Source organism: Lissotriton vulgaris, chromosome 6 (genome assembly GCF_964263255.1).
Source record: "Lissotriton vulgaris chromosome 6, aLisVul1.2, whole genome shotgun sequence".
Classification (NCBI taxonomy): Eukaryota; Metazoa; Chordata; class Amphibia; order Caudata; family Salamandridae; genus Lissotriton; species Lissotriton vulgaris.
Genome location: NC_141694.1, coordinates 1,862,229,995 through 1,862,248,385, shown reverse-complemented (window position 1 = coordinate 1,862,248,385; position 18,391 = coordinate 1,862,229,995). Strand labels below are relative to the sequence as shown.

General features: G+C 44.2%; 1 protein-coding gene across 3 annotated transcripts in view; it reads left to right on the top strand.

Moving 5' to 3' along the window:
- Positions 1-18,391, top strand: part of LOC147709678 (uncharacterized) — a 349,189-nt gene that overhangs the window by 32,917 nt on the left and 297,881 nt on the right. The window contains exon 3 of one of the 3 annotated variants that reach the window (XM_086928189.1): positions 15,879-16,025. The exons of the other annotated variants lie outside the window; for them this stretch is intronic. Coding sequence (XP_086784315.1) covers positions 15,879-16,025 — 147 coding nt within the window. The remainder of the gene's footprint in view (positions 1-15,878; positions 16,026-18,391) is intronic. 3 annotated transcript variants of the gene reach the window in all.

Here is an 18,391-nt window from a genome sequence, read left to right as displayed (position 1 = left end):
TTCCCTATGACTGAAGTCATCATAATACGGCGGGTGGAAGGAAACCCTGGATGTCGGACCGAAAGCCTCCGACAGACTGTTGGCTGGCTTACCGCCTGACTTCCAAATTGGGCCCAAAGTGTCTCACTCTTGATAAACCAAATGAATTGTTATTAAGTCTGTGTTGCCCTATATTGAGACTCCTGAAAGTGGTAATGCCTTCTTAGAAAAGCCTTAATTGATGTTAATTGCCTGCTGTCCAATCAAGGACCAAGTCGAAGGTGAGGGGGCATAATGACGAGAAGGCAATAAATAGCTGACCCGTTTGTGTAATAAGGCTGTTAGCACCTGGTCCCTGTAATCTCACCAAATACTGGTAAACAAGAAGGCAAACTATCCCTTTCTGTGCCCTTTTGATGCATTACAAGGAACCCCTGATTAGGTAGAAGGATCTTACAATTGGCTAGATGATACTTCAAGTCGTCATTTGTATGACATTAGCACCACAGTTGTAAGTTGGAAGCAGGCTATCTAACCAGAATGCTTTCTTTGTGGGCCAGAGATAGTTGTACAGGGCAGCAAAGGCACCATTCTATGCTACCAGGTCCCCTTATCCCTAAGGTGCTTTGTGGGACCCAAGCACTGCAGGAGCAGGGCCTGCCTCTGACCTTCTTTCAAGGCAGGTTAGAAAATAAACAGTACACTCCTCACTGTCTCTGTTTTCTGAAGCAGCCAATAACACACAGCTTTCCAGGCTCCTCCCTTTGGAATAGCTGATAGGGAAGCCCAATCGCCCAAGAAAAGAAAATATTTTCCCATTTTTTTATGTCAGATGTCAGGTGTGGGCCATTGTCAGAGTGCATTTCAGGCTCTCCACCACCTGCAAATGTGTCACTTTATATCTTCTGTTGAGGAAAACGTGGCAATTGTAATACGCATAAAGAAACTGAAACACAGGTATTCAATGGATTGTATTACTCAGAAAGAGTTAGAATTTTTCCTAAATGTTTTTAATCGGGTAATACATGAAAAATGTTTGCTGAATTGCATAGAATTATGTTGACAGACCTGGATCCGGTGGTATTTTGTTTCCCTCTGCGGAAGGACACTAACTGTAAGCTTCTACTTCTCATGTATACACAAACCCAGGGACATTGGGAAAAGTAAGATGATTGGCGGGCATCCCTTCACTTCGAGAACTAGATCTACCTGATGTTGCATCATCTCCAAGACTTCTTGGGAATCAAGGAAGTCCTCGTCCAAGAAAGCAATGCAATGAATGTAATAACAGCGACGACTCTGTTCTACAAAATAGGGGGGCAGATTTACAATCCCCTTGCGCCTCTTTGCTCCACCATTACGTCACCTTTTGTGATGCAACAGCGGCGCAAACAATGCGCCCTATTTACAACGTGATGCATCTAGGGAGATGCGTCACGTTGTAAAACCCTGCGTCACATTATACTTGCGTCAGCGATAATGAATGCAGGGTAGGTGTTTCCGCGCACAAAAGCCTTGTAAAACTGATGCAGTGAAATCTATAAGATTTAACAGCGTGACTTTTAGGACGCCACTGCGTCAAACTTTACGCCTGCTTACGCCTGCTTGAAGCAGGCGTAAGAAGTGCCGCATTTTGGTGGGACTAGGTCACAAAATGCATTGCTGGAGTTGCGTCATGCTTGTGCCAGGACTCCAGCAATGCGTGACTTTTGTCCCAACAGTTGGGTCAGAATTTCTGACGCATCTGTCAATCCTCCCGCCATGGTGCGCCGTATAGTAAATACGGCGCATCCATAGTGGCGCTAGCATTTTTTAGGATGGCGCAAGGAAAGTGACGCATCTCTATAGATGCGTCACTGTCTTGTAAATATGCCCCAAGGAATTTATTTCTGACGTCTTCATTTGACACACTTCATTCTGACAGTAGTTTTGAACCTAGTCTAAGTTGGTTAGGGCGAATGTATTACCTTAACTTATGATAACCTTTATACGAGCTACCAGTGAAATGAGAGGAACAGTAACTACAACAGCATATCTATAATGTGTTCAAATTCTGCAGGGTTGATGAGATTTGCTTCTTATAGGTTTTGTAATTTATTCGATAAGGCCATCGTATACTTTTCTGAAAGCCACTTGGCATACTTGCAACATTGACATTGGATGGATAGGAAGTTTTTGTAGAGGTGAATTAATCCACCCATGGGGAGTGCAAAAGTGGAGGACCCCTGAATATTGAAGGTGGACTATCTATACTACTATAATAAAGTAGTAACTTTCAGGCTTTGAGGCGGGTAAACTCGCGAACCACAGCGCCAATCTACACACCCGATACACCGTTGAAATCGGCAGGGTGTGTAGATGGTTATAGGCTATATACATTAAAAAAATAAACCTTATTTAAAAAATTAATATTTTTTTTAAAGTAGTCCGTCCTAAGTAGTGCCGGCCGCGACGTGCGTGGTCACGTCAGGAGTGGCGTCAGAGCGGCGTCCTAGGAGCGGTGGACATGGCGCGGGGGAGGAGCGGTGACGTCAGAGGCAGCGGACAGCGGCGGTACCAGCAGCGGTACCAGCAGCGGAGAGGCGGACATGGCGCGGGGGAGGAGCGGCGGGGACATGGCGCGGGGGAGGAGCGGCAGCAGACAGGCGGTGAGGAGCAGAGCGGCGAGGACCGGACCGACGGCTGAGGTAACGCTCGGGGACAATGTAGGGGCAGGCGGGTGACGGGGCAGGCGAGGCAACGGTGAGGAGCAGAGCAATGTCGGGGCAGGCGGGGGTCGGGGCAGGCGAGGCAACGGTGAGGAGCAGAGCTGTAGGGGCAGGCGGGTGTTGGGCCAGGCGGGGGACGGGGCAGGCGAGGCAACGGTGAGGAGCAGAGCAATGTCGGGGCAGGCAGGGGTAGGGGAAGCCTGAAAGCTCCCGGACAAGGTCGGGGCGGGCTGCTAGTTGAGTTATAAGAGTATAGAGAAAATAGTATCGAATTCAAAATATCAAAAGGTAAGTAGAGAATTTCTATGCCTAACTCCACCTGCATGTACCTTGAAGATATATTTGAATATATCTTCAAGAAATATAGATACGGAATTCGGAATAGTAAATAAATATGTTCTTATCCTTCGATATCTTGTTTTTGCTAATTTGTCCACAATATTCATATCCTCATTATTAAGTAGTACAATTGCAAAAGGCGACGTGACAACCCTGATTTCTGTAACCTGCCCATTTGTTGCACCTGCAGTAGTTATTATTTGTATCTCACTTGCTACAGTGCAACTTTTAGTATTTACTTTTTCAGATAATGCTAAAAGTGAGAAATGGGATTCAGGGCCAGTATAATAGAAAGTGCTATGGCGCAATGCGCTTAAGGGCCTGCATTGCACACCCCCGGGGCACGTTAGCAGTGCATTAACAGCCGCAGAAACTTGTGAGGGCCATTCTGTAATACAGACAGCGCTGGCATACAGGTAGCACCAGATCTATCTCAAGAAGGCGTTCTTTCATTTGCATGGGAGCGTAGACCAATGCAAATGAGGGAATTTCTTTGCCTCTGCGCCGTGTTATAGATGTGTCTAAACAACAAGCAACAGGAGGTGACCAATAAACCCAGTTGAGACATGGGTGCCAAGCATATACAGCAAATAACAAGGTCTCAACAGGTGTCAATTCCAGGCAAGTTTAACTACATACGGAATATTTGCAGGAGAGCAAGGGGATAAAAAATAAGGGAGACATCAATGGATTAGAAAAATGCTAAGAGCGGTTTTATGTACAGAATTGGAAAAAACAAGAACAAAAGAACTATGTTACACTTAGTGACATGTAACCTGTACCCCTTGTGAAAATTTGTGCTCATGAAATCAGTGAATGGTGCAAAGTGACAAGTGTAAATCTGCATGGGACAGCACAAAGGGAAAGCGAAAAGTTATGTACAAGACATCAGTAATAGTCCAGTCACAGGAAACAATTACTAAGCAACAGTTTACAGGATTGAAAGAAAGAAACAGAGATGCGCCTGGTGAATTGCGCTAGGGAGTCGACAAAGTTTCGACTTAATAAAAGTCCAGGTCATCATCAGGACCAGGTTGCATTTAGTGCTGCTTAAGGCCCACCAAAAGGGCACGAAGAAAGGACGCTGTAGTCAGGGTCTGTATCAGTGGGAAGGGAGACCGCCAGGGATGGCTGGGTCTTCCGGGTTGTCAATGTCATGCTGAGGGTTGCTTGGATGAAGCAACCATCCTTGGAGTGTTCAAAGTATCACGGTCCGGAGGAAACAACTGTCTGATTGGTAGAGGCAGTGCAAACATCAAGAGTGGCGTCCAGATTAATGGGCGTCCAGCGGAAAAGTGTTCACAACGACTAAGAACTCAGAACTCGAGCGGCAACGGTATGTGTCCGTGCTTCTCTGAGGTGCCCGGGTCAGAATTCAATCGAGAGTTTCCACTGCCTCTTTGGAAAACACAACACAGTAGGTATGCAAAGACTGTAATATCCGTACTGGCCAATATAAACAGAACAAATGATTAGCCACTGAACAGAGTCTTTTGGGCCCGGCAGAAAAATGTAAATATAACACTCTGCTTTACTGGGAGCCAGTGAAGCGAGAAATCTGCAAAGGAAATCGAATCTTGTTACCAAATTATAATGCATTGCAGTCATCAAGTCAGGCAGATATAGAAACATTTGGGGCCAAATTACGAGTCTGGCAGCAGTCTCAGCACTGCCAAGCGCAGGGGGCATGGCGGTGGCCGGCCAGCCACTGCCAGAAGGATGGTCCGACCCCCCCATACACGTTGGATGGTTGGACTATCATTGTACTGCTGGAGCCACTAGGGAACCTCTGTTCAGAGTAATATGCTAGTGGTGCAGCTGCGGCACAGCCATGCAGATTATGAGTTTCAGGACCACCAGCGGTGTGATGGAAGTCTTTCCTTCATAAAAAGGTGAAACCAAGGGGGCCCTACAGGGCCCCTGTTGCCCATGTGCATAGGGATGCCTGACACTAGGTGCAGGGATCAACAGGGGAGGCAACATAGGTGCCCCCAAGGACATCCACAAGAGGCCTGTTCCCAAGGGGGAAATGCTGGGGTCCCCCAAAGACACTTTCTGACATGGCCGGTATAGATACGATGTCGGAAACCATCATCGTAATCTCAATGACGGAAAGGCCACCCTTGAGATTACTAACTGGCTTCTGACTGGCCGACAGTCTCTCTGAGCTAGCTGGAAGGCAGCTGGAATGACCAGTCAGTTTCCTTTCTGACTGCTTTCATTGTAATGAGGCAGTTAGAAAGGAAACCGAGTGGCCCATTAAGATGTATCATAATCAGCCCCTGAGTGTTGCATAAAAAGTTTACACATTGCCTCCTAAGTTAAGCCTGACTCCATGGTGCCAAGCTATCAGAGAGTGAGCACAGGAGAATTTATTAGGATTGTTGAACCTCCTTGGACAGGGTGCTTACCTCTGCCTATAAGAAACCCAATTTCTAACATTTGTAATCAGCGGTGAGGATAGAACTTGGTTTGTGAAGTACCATACAGTAATTTGGTGTACACTACCCCTCCACATCCATGACTATCCATGACTATTTCAAATGTAATTTTTTTCTCTGTTTTGCATTTTAGTTTGTTTTCTCTACATCGTGTCACTGCCTGCGGGTACCACAACTGGAGCAATTGAATTTGAGATGGCCAGCCTGGAAACATACACAATAGTCCAGCGTAAAAGCTTGTGTTCTTGCCAAATGATACCACCAAACAGTTAGAATTCCAAAAGGTGCTGAGGCCCTGGGAAGCAGCCGCTCCAAGGCGAGTGGTGGAATAGGAGAGTCTGGGAATGGCTCTGCTGAAGAACAACCGGCAGTGACTGAGGGAGACATCCCTGAATTTGATCTCCCTTTGAGAGTAGGAAGCAGTGTCTCCTCCTGTGGTCTATTCCCAGTGGAACTGGCCGAGAAGAGGGAGGAGAGGGAATTCAAACTACAGCTGGGAAATGGAGGAGAAATGGCTAAGAAGGCCTTAGTGGAAAATAAACTTCTGTTGGTTCACAAACTGAATGAAAGAGCTGGAGATCAATGCCAGTATCCATCAGTAATGGTGGCAGCATAAATGTTGTACCAGATAGAGACAAAACAATTTGTATACCCAAGGACGTGAGAGGGACACACTTCTGACATTGGAGATTGGGAACTAGACCAAATACACTCCCTTGAAAATGTTTTTAATTGCCAAATTCGGACTGGCCCCTGAGAAGTCTCATCAAAGATTCAGGGACAGTCAGAAGCTCCCCAACCAATCCTGGGTACATTTTGTTGATTGCTCCAGTAAGACACTGAAAGTCTGGGTGAAGGGCAACAAGGTTCAAGATTTTAATGGATTGTATCATTTAATCATGAGAGAGCTCATGCCCAGTATCTGTTATCCTGACTTGCACCAACATCTAGTTGGCAGCAAGCGGACTAACACTAGAAAGCTTGCTGAGGAGGCAGACCTCTTGAGTAACACCCGTGTCCAAGAATGTATCTGAAAGTGACCCCAAGAAGGGTGGTTCAGGTTCACCTGAGCCAAGTAAGGGGGAGGTTACAAATTACCCAGACAAGTCCAAGAGTAAGGGGGGAGGAAGGGGTTCCAAAATCCCATCTGAGAAACAGGGAGGTGGTTCTAGAGGTCAGTGGCCCATGGTATCCCATTCTCAATCTTGCTACTTTGAGTGCTCCCAGATAGGACACAAGCAATGGGACTCTGTTTTTCAAAAGAAACCACCCTCTGGTGGGACTTCTACAGGTATGGCCAATATTGCCATAGGGGTAGGTCGTCCCCAGGGACAGGCCAAAGACCATGCCATGATCCTTCTTAGTTGGGAGATCAACTCAGAGGGTGAACTGGTGATCCCTAAGGGTGGGAGTCGACACTTGGCCCAGGTGAAAGTGAATGGGGTCTAATCACTGCTCTGAGAGATAGCGGGGCTAGCCAGACCATGGTTGTTGAAAAACTAGTCTCCCTAGGGTAGTACACCAGCCAAGTGTGTAGGGATAATCAGGCCCATAGGCAGCATTTCTTCAGCCTATGGCCCTAATATCCCTGGAATGGGGTGGGGAGGTGACACTAGGGAGGGTCATAGTTAGTCCCCAGATGCCATAGACAGCATTCTGGGGAATGAGTTGCCCCCAGAGTCAGGAGAAATGGGAGGTAGGATGCCAAGAGCATCCTGACGGTTACGTTTTTATGGGAGTACCACTCCCAAATGGAGGGCACAGGATCTCAGACTGAGGGGCAGAGTGAGGGAGAACTCATTCATGTTTCCTGTTCTGGTGGAAGGTAGAGTGGAAGTAGGGTGCCAGACACAGAGAGTCACCCCCTTTTCTAATGCACCACAGAGTTCAGAGAAACCCCAGGAACCCATAGGAAACACTTTGGTAGCCCCAAGGCTTGGATATCAGCTTACCCAATGGATCTGCTTAGGGCCTCCACCTAGCAGTGGATGACCTGAAGCCTGGTTCATGACACTGACAGCTGTCAGAGGCCTCTATTGGTTGCTGTCCTAGCGGATGGAGTTTTCCCTGGATTGGGGACAGATGACAGGCTCAAGGAGTGGAACAGGCCACATCACGTTGTTGGCCATGGTGGTCCTACTGCTAATTGGAATGCATCTGTGAGCAAATTAAAGTAAGGCACTGCACAGATGTGGTCCACAGGTGAGTAAACAGGTTCCCCATGGGGCACTTTAGTAGCTGCAGAGAGTATAGCTAGAGTGATCCAACTGAGTTCAGAAAGGCATACAACTGACAAGTACCCCTGTAGTAGCTGGTCATTGTCCATATTCGATTTCTCTAAGCAGGGAAGTACATCCAGGTATTGACTAGTCTTCCCTGGCTTTAGGCATGCGGGGGGTTGTGCTAGAAAATGTCCCTCTCTGAACGGTCACCACAAGCATTATTACCTTCCTCGTCCTCTTTTTCTGTCATTTGTTTTGTTGTCATTAGGACGTTGAGCCCTTTGCCACTGCTAACCAGTGCTAAAGTACATATACCCTCTCCTCTGAACCTGGGAATTTTGAATAATACCAAATTAGCATATTTAATTTACCTTTATGCTCCTAGTAAAGTGCACTACATGTGCTCAGGGACTGTAAATTAAAGGCTACTAGTAGGCCTGCAGCACTGATTGTGCCAGCCATATTAGTAGCCCCCTAACCATGTCGTAGGCCTGGCACTGTGGAGCCTGTGTGAGCACTTTTACACTGCCATATCAACCTGGCAAGAAAACCCCCCTGCCAGGCCTAAAAGGTCCCCTTTTATACCTACAAGACACCCCTAAGATAGACCTTGTATAGCCTAGAGGGCAGGGTGAATTGTAATTAAAAACCAGGACATGTACTTTAGGTTTTACATGTCTTGCTAGTGAAAAACAACCACTTTGATTTTTCACTATCGCAGGGCCTGTCTCTCCAATAGGATAACATTGGGATTAGCTTATTACATATTTTAAGTGTGATTCCAAATTGTTAAGAAATAGACTTTTCAAGTTTGCTGTTGCTAGGCTCACAATTTAAAGTCACAACATATGGTGAAGCTGGATTTTAAATTACAGGTTGGAAAATGCAGCTTTTAGAAAGTTGGCATTTACTTACTTCAGCTTGCTGGCTGTCTCTGTCAGTCTGGGTTGGGTGACAGCTGGGTGTTGTGTATTCCCTCCAGACAGCCACACACAAAAGGCTCTTAGGTGTGAATGCTGGACCTTCCTGGGAGGGAGAAGATGGGCACAGACACACACTTATACCTGAATAGGGTGGGCCCTGCCTACACACAAAGGGATGCATACCCCCATGTAGTGAGTCTGGAGCCAGGGCAGAAAGTGTGGATCTCTATGTACTTCAAAGCTTTCTTTGAAGTCCTCCCCACTTCAAAGGCATAACTGGGTATAAGCACTGGACCTCTGACACCATATCTTCAGTACACTTCTGAAACTGTAACCACTCTGCCAGGGAGAAGAAGAACTGCTGCTGCTCAAGAACTGCCACTCTCCTAGAAATAATGTTTGCTGACCTCCTGCCTTGTTGTGTTGCCCTGCTGCCTTCTGTTCTCTCTTGCCTGGGTGAGAAGGACTGGAACTACAGCACTTGAACCCAGAGTGGCCCTAAGGGCTTTCTGGCTTGCCTCCTGCTTTCTCATGGACACAAAATAATAACCACCTTCCTGTTCCAATCGTTTGACTCTACTACTTGTGAGTCTGTCCTGCTATCTGGTGGCAACTCAGTACTGGACCCTTAGAAGAGGACCCAGGGATTTGCTCCAACAGAACCTATGAATCCTCTGCTATGAGAACAGAACTGATGCATCGCCATTGTTTCTGGAACTGGATTGGCGCATCACACTCTGAATCACCAAATAGCACCCGGAACTGCTGCTTTGGAACCAATGCAGTGCAGCCACTGCATGGAGAAGATCAACGCATTTGCGTAGAGAAATGCAGCTCATGGCCTTCAGAACCATTGCATCGCCACCACTGCGTGGAGAAATCTGGTGCATCACACCAACTGTGTGGGGATCACCGAAGCATAGCTTGGCTGCACCCCGTATCTTTGTTGACGCAACAACAGGATCAAGGTACGTTTATTCAGCGAGCCTAAGTGAGTCCCTGTATCCGCCCCATGCTCCATCGTGGTCAGCCTAAACTCTTGGCTTTGTCCTGATAAGGGACGATCAATTAAGTCTTTAGTTACTTCTTGCTCATAAGCCCTATTTTTGCATCTATTCTCGGTGTGGTATATTTGTATGTGGTGCCTTTACTGTTTTACTGTCTAATTGTTACACAAATACTTTATACATCGCCTCTTAAGTTAAGCGGGACCCCAGGGCACCCTTTCCAGTGAGGTGGGATGCTGGTCTTTTCTTACCTCAAGGGACCACTGTGCATACTGCAAGGATTGTGATGATGTTGATGACACTAATGTGTGATATCCAATGGTAATCTAGTGTGTGTGTGTGTGTGGGGCTGCTATGTCATTTGGTGTTTGTAGCCAATCTGTTGTTTTTTACTTAAGGATCAGAATAGTAGACAGTAAAGAAGGCTCACAGGATACTTCCACAAGGGAGTTGGGTATAAACGTTATTGATCCTTCTGTGTAAGTGGATATATAAGTCATGTATATGTACATGAATTATTCAAATGACTGGATTCCATCTGAGACCAAGGAATGTTTCAAAATAGAGCATTTCAAGTGCAAAGGTTAGACATATTAATTAAATGCACTAAGGGGCATATTTATGAGCCTGTTGTGCCGCTCTTGCACCATGCAATGTTGTGCCTGAGTGACGCAACTTAAAAATGAGATTCATGAAGCCACACAAGGCCACCTTGCATGGCCTAGAGTTACTTCATAAATCTGGAGTAACACAAGTCATCACAAATTGATGCATTGCATTACTCCGCTCCATGGAGGTGCTTCCATGGGCATTACATGGGTTTTCCTATTGAACACCCTTGAATTTCAATGCATTCCCAGAGTTACCAGAAGTGGTAGTAGACCTGGGAATCCACCAAGAACATATGCCTCCCCAGGTGATGCGTAACAAGGAGAAATATTTGCAGCACACATAGAAAGAGGATAAAACCTCAGTGGATGGCTTTTATGCAGGAAGGTGCCACTTCCTGCAGAAAAACAATCCTCCTTTCAACACTATGGTTCAAGGGTGACTGCTTCGATGTTAGGAAGCCAAAAGGGTGCCCGTGAAGGGGAAAAGGCAGGACTGCACAGTATTGGCTTCAATACAGTATATTCTTACCCTTTTCCTGTCATACAGTGCAGCACATCAAGGTGACTTGCTTTGCTTTGCTGCACTGCTTGCTTTGGCCATAATTATAGCCGTTAGTGCTTTGTATAGGCAGACATTGAAATCATTGCCTCTGGTAAGGGAGATGTGTGTTGATCTCCCTAATTATGAAGTCTTACCAGTGCTTATTAACCTGTTTCAAATTGTTAATTTCTACCAGTATTCTTTACAATATCTGGTACTTCATAATGAGGTGATTACTTACTTAGCGTTTGAATGTTGCATTGTAGGAACATGTGTGGGGACCATGCTCCTGGTATGGAGTAAATGTGGTAAATCTCCTAGTTATAGCTATTAGTATCCATTATAGTTCATTTTTAGCAGTAGTTATGGATAATCTGATTCATCATGATATGGTGGTCACTTGGGTTGTTTAGCTGTTGAATGTTGCTGTGTGAACAATGCATTGGACCCCTGGTGTGTGATAAGTGTGGTGAACCTCCTAGTTATATCTACTAGTACTCATTATAGATCATTTTTTACCAGTAGCTATGGATAATCTGTTTCGTCATTATATGGTGGTTACTTGATTTATTTAGTGGTGACCCCTTGTGTAGAAGTGTTGGGAACCTCCTAGTTATATCTACTGGTATCTAGTATAGTTCAATGTTACCAGTAGTTATTGATAATCTGATTCTTCATTATATGGTGGTTATTTAGTGGTTGAATGTTGCTGTCATGGGGCATGTACTGAAACCATGCCCCCTGCTGTAGGAGAAATATGGTGAACTTCCTTCTTGCATCTACTGGTACTCATTATAGTTCATTTTACCAGTAGATATAGATGATCTGTTTCTTTAATTTATGGGGGTACTTGGGTTATTTAGTGGTTGATTGTTGCTGTGTAGACCATATATTGGACCCCTGGTGTAGGAGAAGTATGGTGAGCTTTCTAGTTGTGTACCAGTAATTATGGATAAACTGTTTGTAAATTATTATAAGCTGAGTTATTTAGATCTTCAATGTTTCTGGGTGGTGATAAGTATTTGAACCATGGCCCCTGGTGCAGACAAACTATGGGTAACTTCCTCGTTATAACTACTGGTGCTCATTATAATAACTTTTTTACCAGTATCTGATTCTTCATTATAAGGTGTTTACTTGGGTTATTAGGTGGTTGAGAATTGTGGGGGAATTTACTAGTCTGATACAAGTGCTTAATTTGAGCCAGTGGTTAAATGCTTGCCCGTCGGCACTCGTTTTTAGGGATCCGCACTTATGTCTCTTCCTCAGACAATGAGCAACAGCGGGGGGAAAAAAGTAGAGTAAAGGAGGAAGAAGACAAAGACGAAAAACACATCACAAAGGGACAAAGCAGGCACATGCAAGAGAGAGACAGGGGGACAGGGAGTGTCTAATAGTGAATTAAAGAGGAATTCACAGACAAAGCCACCAAACTAGACAGAGAACTCAAGAATGCTGCAGACAACAATGACTACCACACACCATCATCAGTCAACACTACGTCAAGAGAAGGGGAGATGTTGCTAAAAAACAATGCACACTGGGACTCCTTTAAACTACTGAACCACTATGACATTGCTAAAACGTTAGCTGACATCAAACCTAACAATCACTATAACGACCCACTACCATCAAAATGCCTGAAAGATGTCAAGCATATCTTGATTCCAATATGGACAGAAATAGTAAACGCCTCTCTCGCCCAGGGGATCCTCGCCAGAATGCCTAAAAACAGGTCAAGTAATACCGATCATCAAAAAACCTACAGTAGACCCAGCTGATCCAAATAACTATCGCCCAGTGACCAACATTCCACTCCTTGCCAAATTAATTGAATAATGTGTTCAGAAACAGCTGAACCAACACATCGACAATTTCTCGCTATTAGATGACTGCCAATCGGGATTCAGAACAGAGCACAGCACGGAAACGCCAATCCTTCACATTGTCGATGATGCTCTACAAGCACTAGATCAAAACCGATCTTGCCTACTCATTCTTCTAGACCTATCATCGGCATTTGATACAGTCAACCATGAAAAATTACTTAACAGACTCCAGGACAGGATGGGATTATCCGGCACAGTACTAAAATTGTTTAAATCCTTCCTACACAACAGAAGTCAAAGATTCCTGGTCAACCAATCACTCTCAGCATCTTGCTCAAATGAAATAGGAGTTCCTCAAGGATCGACACTATCTCCAGCATTGTTCAATCTGTACATCGAACCCCTTACAAAAATACTGCGAAATTCCAAAATATCCTACCACATGTATGCGGATGACACGCAGATATACATCAAGATCGCGTCCTTGGAAGACATCATGCTAATGAATGAAGCCCTCAAAATGGCGTTAAAATGGTTATCTACCAATCATCTGAAGCTAATGCACATAAATTCTTACTTATTTCGCCTCTAAAGAACCAAACAGAAGTGAAGAAATGGTCTAAAATGATCACTACGTTAAACTGCACCCCAACGCTAGTGAATTCGGCAAAATCACTCGGAATCACACTGGACGAGAACCTAGACATGAAAGCCAACATCAAGGCAATGACCAAAAACGCTCGTTTTCACCTAAACTACTTAAGAAAAATGAAATCGTTTTTAATGGAGTCAGATCTAAAACTAGCAGTACAATCACTGGTCATTTCGAGAATCGAATACGGATGCACAACGTTAACAGGTCTACCGAAAATTTCAATAGCTCCATTGAAAGCATGCCTTAATGCAGCAGTAAGACTTATCACTGGTACAAGGAAATTTGACCCGTATCTCCCCACCGTACGAAGCTAGAATACAACTAAAAATGGCATGTATCACCCACAAAGCTATTCATCACAACACACCTACATACCTCGCCCAGAAAATGTAATTATCGGGAGGAAACAGACCTGCAAGGAGTGCCAATGATCTGATGCTGAGACCACCAATTTTCAAAAAGAAAAGAACTTACGATAGAGCGTTTTCTGGAGCGGCCCCCAGAATCTGGAACTCTCTCCCTCCGAACATTAGGAAAATTACAAATACAGCAAGATTCAAGAGAGAATCTAAGATCTTTCTTATGAGTAAATTCCTTTCATAGACAAGACAACACATCAACCGGACTTAATGGATACAAACATTTTATAACTATGGGAAGTTTGTAGGATCTCATTCCACTCTTTGACGATATCAGAAGCTGTCACGTTACTGACTCTGGACTGGAATTACTCGAAAGACAACTGCCGCTAATTAAGATCGCATAACCCCTATCCTACCTCAGATTATTGTACTATACGTATTGAACACGTTTGAAAGATATGTATATAACTTTTATTTCTATTCTTTATTTCTATTGTCATTGTCTTGACCTGTCATGTTAAGCGCTCTGATACCTATGGGTCTTGTTCGCGCTATAGAAAACTTTTTAATTAATAAATAAATAAATTAGATGACATCTGGACCACACAGCCTTAGCATTGGTGGGTTTCTAAGGAAAGCTTTGGGCACCGGCATACACACTTTTACAAATTAAGCACAGGCGTCTACATATAGTTATCTAGTTCAGTAGCTATGGATAATCTGAATTCTTCATTATAGATAGGCTTTCAGGTTTATAGTTCTAATGGTTGATGCCTGATATAAGCCTAAGGATGCAAACATAAAAAAAATATTTGGATTCTTGGTAAGATTTAAAAAAAAATTATTAGCAGCAGTTGCACTGCTTTGCCGCCAGAAGGTGGAAAAACACTGCAAGTGTAGGAAGGCAGCAGAGTTTTTTACTGATTTTTCTAATTCAAAAGTTAGGAACTCCACTAACCTCCTCGCTTTGAGGAAACAGCTCAAAACCTGTCTTTTTAACTTATAATATCCTCCTGCTACAAGCCTTTCCACGCCACTTTTCTCCCAGTAGAGTTTGAGCTACTAGCTCCAGGACACCTTCGGGTACCCGCGCGCTCTACAAATATGAGTAAAATAACATTACATAATAAAAGTGTTTATTGACAGGGATACTGTGAAGAGTGGTAGGATGTTAGGAGAGTTAGAGAGAAAGTGTATAGGGCAGTGCAGTGGAAAGCGGCAGAAAGAGTTACACGATGAAAAGAGAAAAAGTAAAGAATGGCAGAGAGAAGAGCAGTGGAAAGAAGAGGGATAGAGTTAAGTGTGGTAACTAGAGAGGTAGGCTACAGTGATAACCTTTAAAATGCAGAATTACAGAGAAGACCGATGAGAGGTAGAGTAAGGAGTAGTCGAGAGAGAACAATGGAATAAGAAAAATAAGAGTAGTAGAAGGAGAGGATGGGAAAGAGTGTGCTATATGAGATACCTTAATTAACCGCGGGCGTGGTTCGCATAGTAGTGCTACTCGTAGCCATGCGAAGTGCACTTCGCATTACACGAGCTATGCGTAGCTACTCGAACTGCGTAGTGCACTGTGCAAAATGCTGTTCGCACTGATTGCACAGTGCCGGATGCATGTCGCACTGTGCAATCAGTGTAAACCGCATCTTGCACAGTGCAAGCAGTCGTTTTCTGCCGCCCAAGTCGATTTCTACTCGAGCTTCAGCTTTTTCAAAGCAGACTGGTAGTTTCTCATCGTGAGCAGTCGCCAGCATACGCAACCACTCGCAACGAGAAACCTGACCTTACCACATTGAGAATATCGCCAGGAGGTTTATTTCCACGCTCGCGATCGGTAACTTGATGTTGCTGGTTGCAAACGAGGAAAAGTTCTGGCCGGGATGTCATTTTGCTCGCTTGCGGTCACCAACTGGACCTTGATGACCGCGAGCAAGGAAAGAATTACAGCTATACGTGTTTGCACTGTGCTATGTGCATTTCGCGTAGTGCGAAGTAGCGCAAACTTCGCAAACTACACAAGCGTAGCGTAGTAGTTCACCTAGGGCTAACCTTAATGCGACTTACAAGAGCCAGTAGTTTGGTAAAGATGCAGCTGAGTGCAGTTCCTCTGAGGATATTAGAATTCCAAAGGATTCAAACCATCTATAAAGATAATTCAGTGTGAAGATCTGTGAGAAACCAGTGACAGTTGAGCTGTTAGCCCAGGAGGTGTGTGTTAATAATTCTGAATGAATGTTAACAATCCTGATGGTCTGTTACAGATGCACCTCATCCGGGCACATGCTCCATCAGAAATGCCATGTGCAAGCTGCCATTGCCTCTCCCACAGTGCCAAAGCAACTACAAAAGCCCAAAGAATCAGAAGTACTGCAGCTTCTGCAGGAAGAAATATTTAAATGCTGTGATAGGTAGAATATGTTCAGAATCCTACCTTCTTGTGGATCAGGAGTCAATTAATAAGCTTTATTGCTTCATTTCCGTATACAGCTCCCAAAAAAAACTTTGAGTAAGTTGCAGGGATTTAGAAGAGCCATATAACACAATACTACATAAGATAGTATAACAGAACATCACATAAGATAGCATACCACCACATGACATAACATAACAGAACATTACATAGATATCATAACACAACATACAATACATAAAAATTCTATCGGCAGCACAAAGTCCAATATCTCTTGCCTGCTATTCTCATCTTTTTCTTGCATTGCACCACTTAAAAAGTGTTAGAAACTGGATTATTAGTAGCATTAAGTAGGGACTTGCCACTAGAATTAAGGCCAAAATCTAAATAATGAGTTCAGCCATGGTCCCATTAAATCATACCCTTTCTCAATCCTTGGTAGCTGCCAACAAGAAGGTAGGCTTAACTTAAGAGACAGGTGTGTAAAACATTTAAAAACACCAATAATAAATAAGTAAGATTCAACACACAATAAAACTCCAACACCAATTTATAAAAAGAGGGACCTGCAGATATGAATTTCTAACTAATAAACACTTTCTAGTGCTTAAAAACCAATAGCTCCAACCTGGGACATCTGGTCGCACTAAAGTCAAAGTTTGAGGCTGACTGCGATGGAGCCCTGGCCGGATACACTAAGTGGGATGCCTCAGTCAAAATGTTTCTTTTGAACTTAGAAACGTTTCTGGAGCTTTTTCCCCTAGACTTCACACAAGGCACCTCATCAGGCCTGATTTGTTAATTTGTTTCCATTTCATTAGCTTTGTTCAGCCCGAAGCCTCAGTGAAATACTGGAAGTCTTGAGCTCCGGCGCTTTTAGCGGGAAAAACATGAAATCCAGGCCGGGTCACGGGTTGACATCAGTGACTTGACTCTTGTCAACAGGTCGGTCACCTTATAAAGCTTTTTCCAAAAGTTGCTCCAAACTCCTGGAACTTATTCCTGCAGTTCCTTTTATGGCTCAAAGTGTCCGAAATACCAAATAAATGGTCTAGAAGCTCTGAGATGGTCCTTGGAATGTTGGGGTTACAATTCCCACAATGCAACTGGCCAAATCCTCAAAAGTACCCTGGACGTGCTCTAGCTGGGGACCTCTTGGTCGAGATGGTGTAGGTAAGCTCTGTTAACTTGTCACTGTCAGGAAGTCGACTCATTACTCCTTATGAAGCCAGGCATAGTCCTTAGGACTGTAGTTTCAGATTGTGCAGCAGGCGCAGTCCATCAGAGTGCAATACTCTGGGTGCAGATCAGTCTCCCAGCAGGGCAGTTCTTCTTCTCCCTGCAGTTTCAGGCAGGTGATCTCTTGTAGCTCTTTTGTACCTGTTGCTTTCAGGTTGTCCCTCGTTAATCATTTTTAAGCAAGGAACAGTTGGTAGGTCTGTAGTTCCAAAGTATGCAGAAGTTGCTGTCCTTATGAGTGTAGTCCTATTGGGGTGCAGACTAGGGGTTCCAGAAAGACAGTCCTTCTTCTCTTGATTATTCCAGGCAGGGATCTGAGTTGCCATACAGTTCTATCATTTTTATTCAATGTTCTTGGGCATCAAGCAGGGCGACACCCCTGACCAATGGAATGCAGGGTGACATCCAGATGTATGACCACCTTCTTGAAAATGTGGCATAGTCTCATCCCAGAAAGCACTAATATACCAAAATCTAAAATGGAGAAACTCTTTCATGGAAGATCAGGCTACGTCAACCCACTGGTGTGGCTTAGTTCCCTTAACACTCCCCTTCCAGCCCCAGTGCTAATCTCATGACTGGGGCTCCTGTCTGGTTGGGGGTTCAGGATGTAGGGGGGAGTGTGGGCTGTAGGGGTGAGTGTTGGCATACCCTCTTTGAAGACCAGTCTGGCTACTCCACCCCATCTTGCCTTTCGCTCTTCAACCTGCAGTTCTCCTCCCACATGAAATCCTTTGTCTATGGTAAGGCCACTTCACAACTTATTAAGACAGCTTAGCTCAACCTGGCAGATGCTGGCCAATCAGAGCAGGGCTGCTGGAAGGCTACATTTGGCTTGCAGAAAAGAAAGTTCTGGATCACTGACATAATATTGACAGTCAAAATATCGACTTGCAAAAATATCGAGGTAAAAATATAGAATGCCAGAATATCGACTTCCTATCTACAAACAGGTAAGTACAAAAATATCGACTCCAAAATATCGATAGGAAAAAATATAGACGGTCAAAATATCGAATTTTTTAAATATCTTAAAAGTAATTTAAAAGTAATATAATAATAAATATAATTAATTTAAACATACTTAAAATACTTAAATAAACTTAACATTAATAAATAATTAAT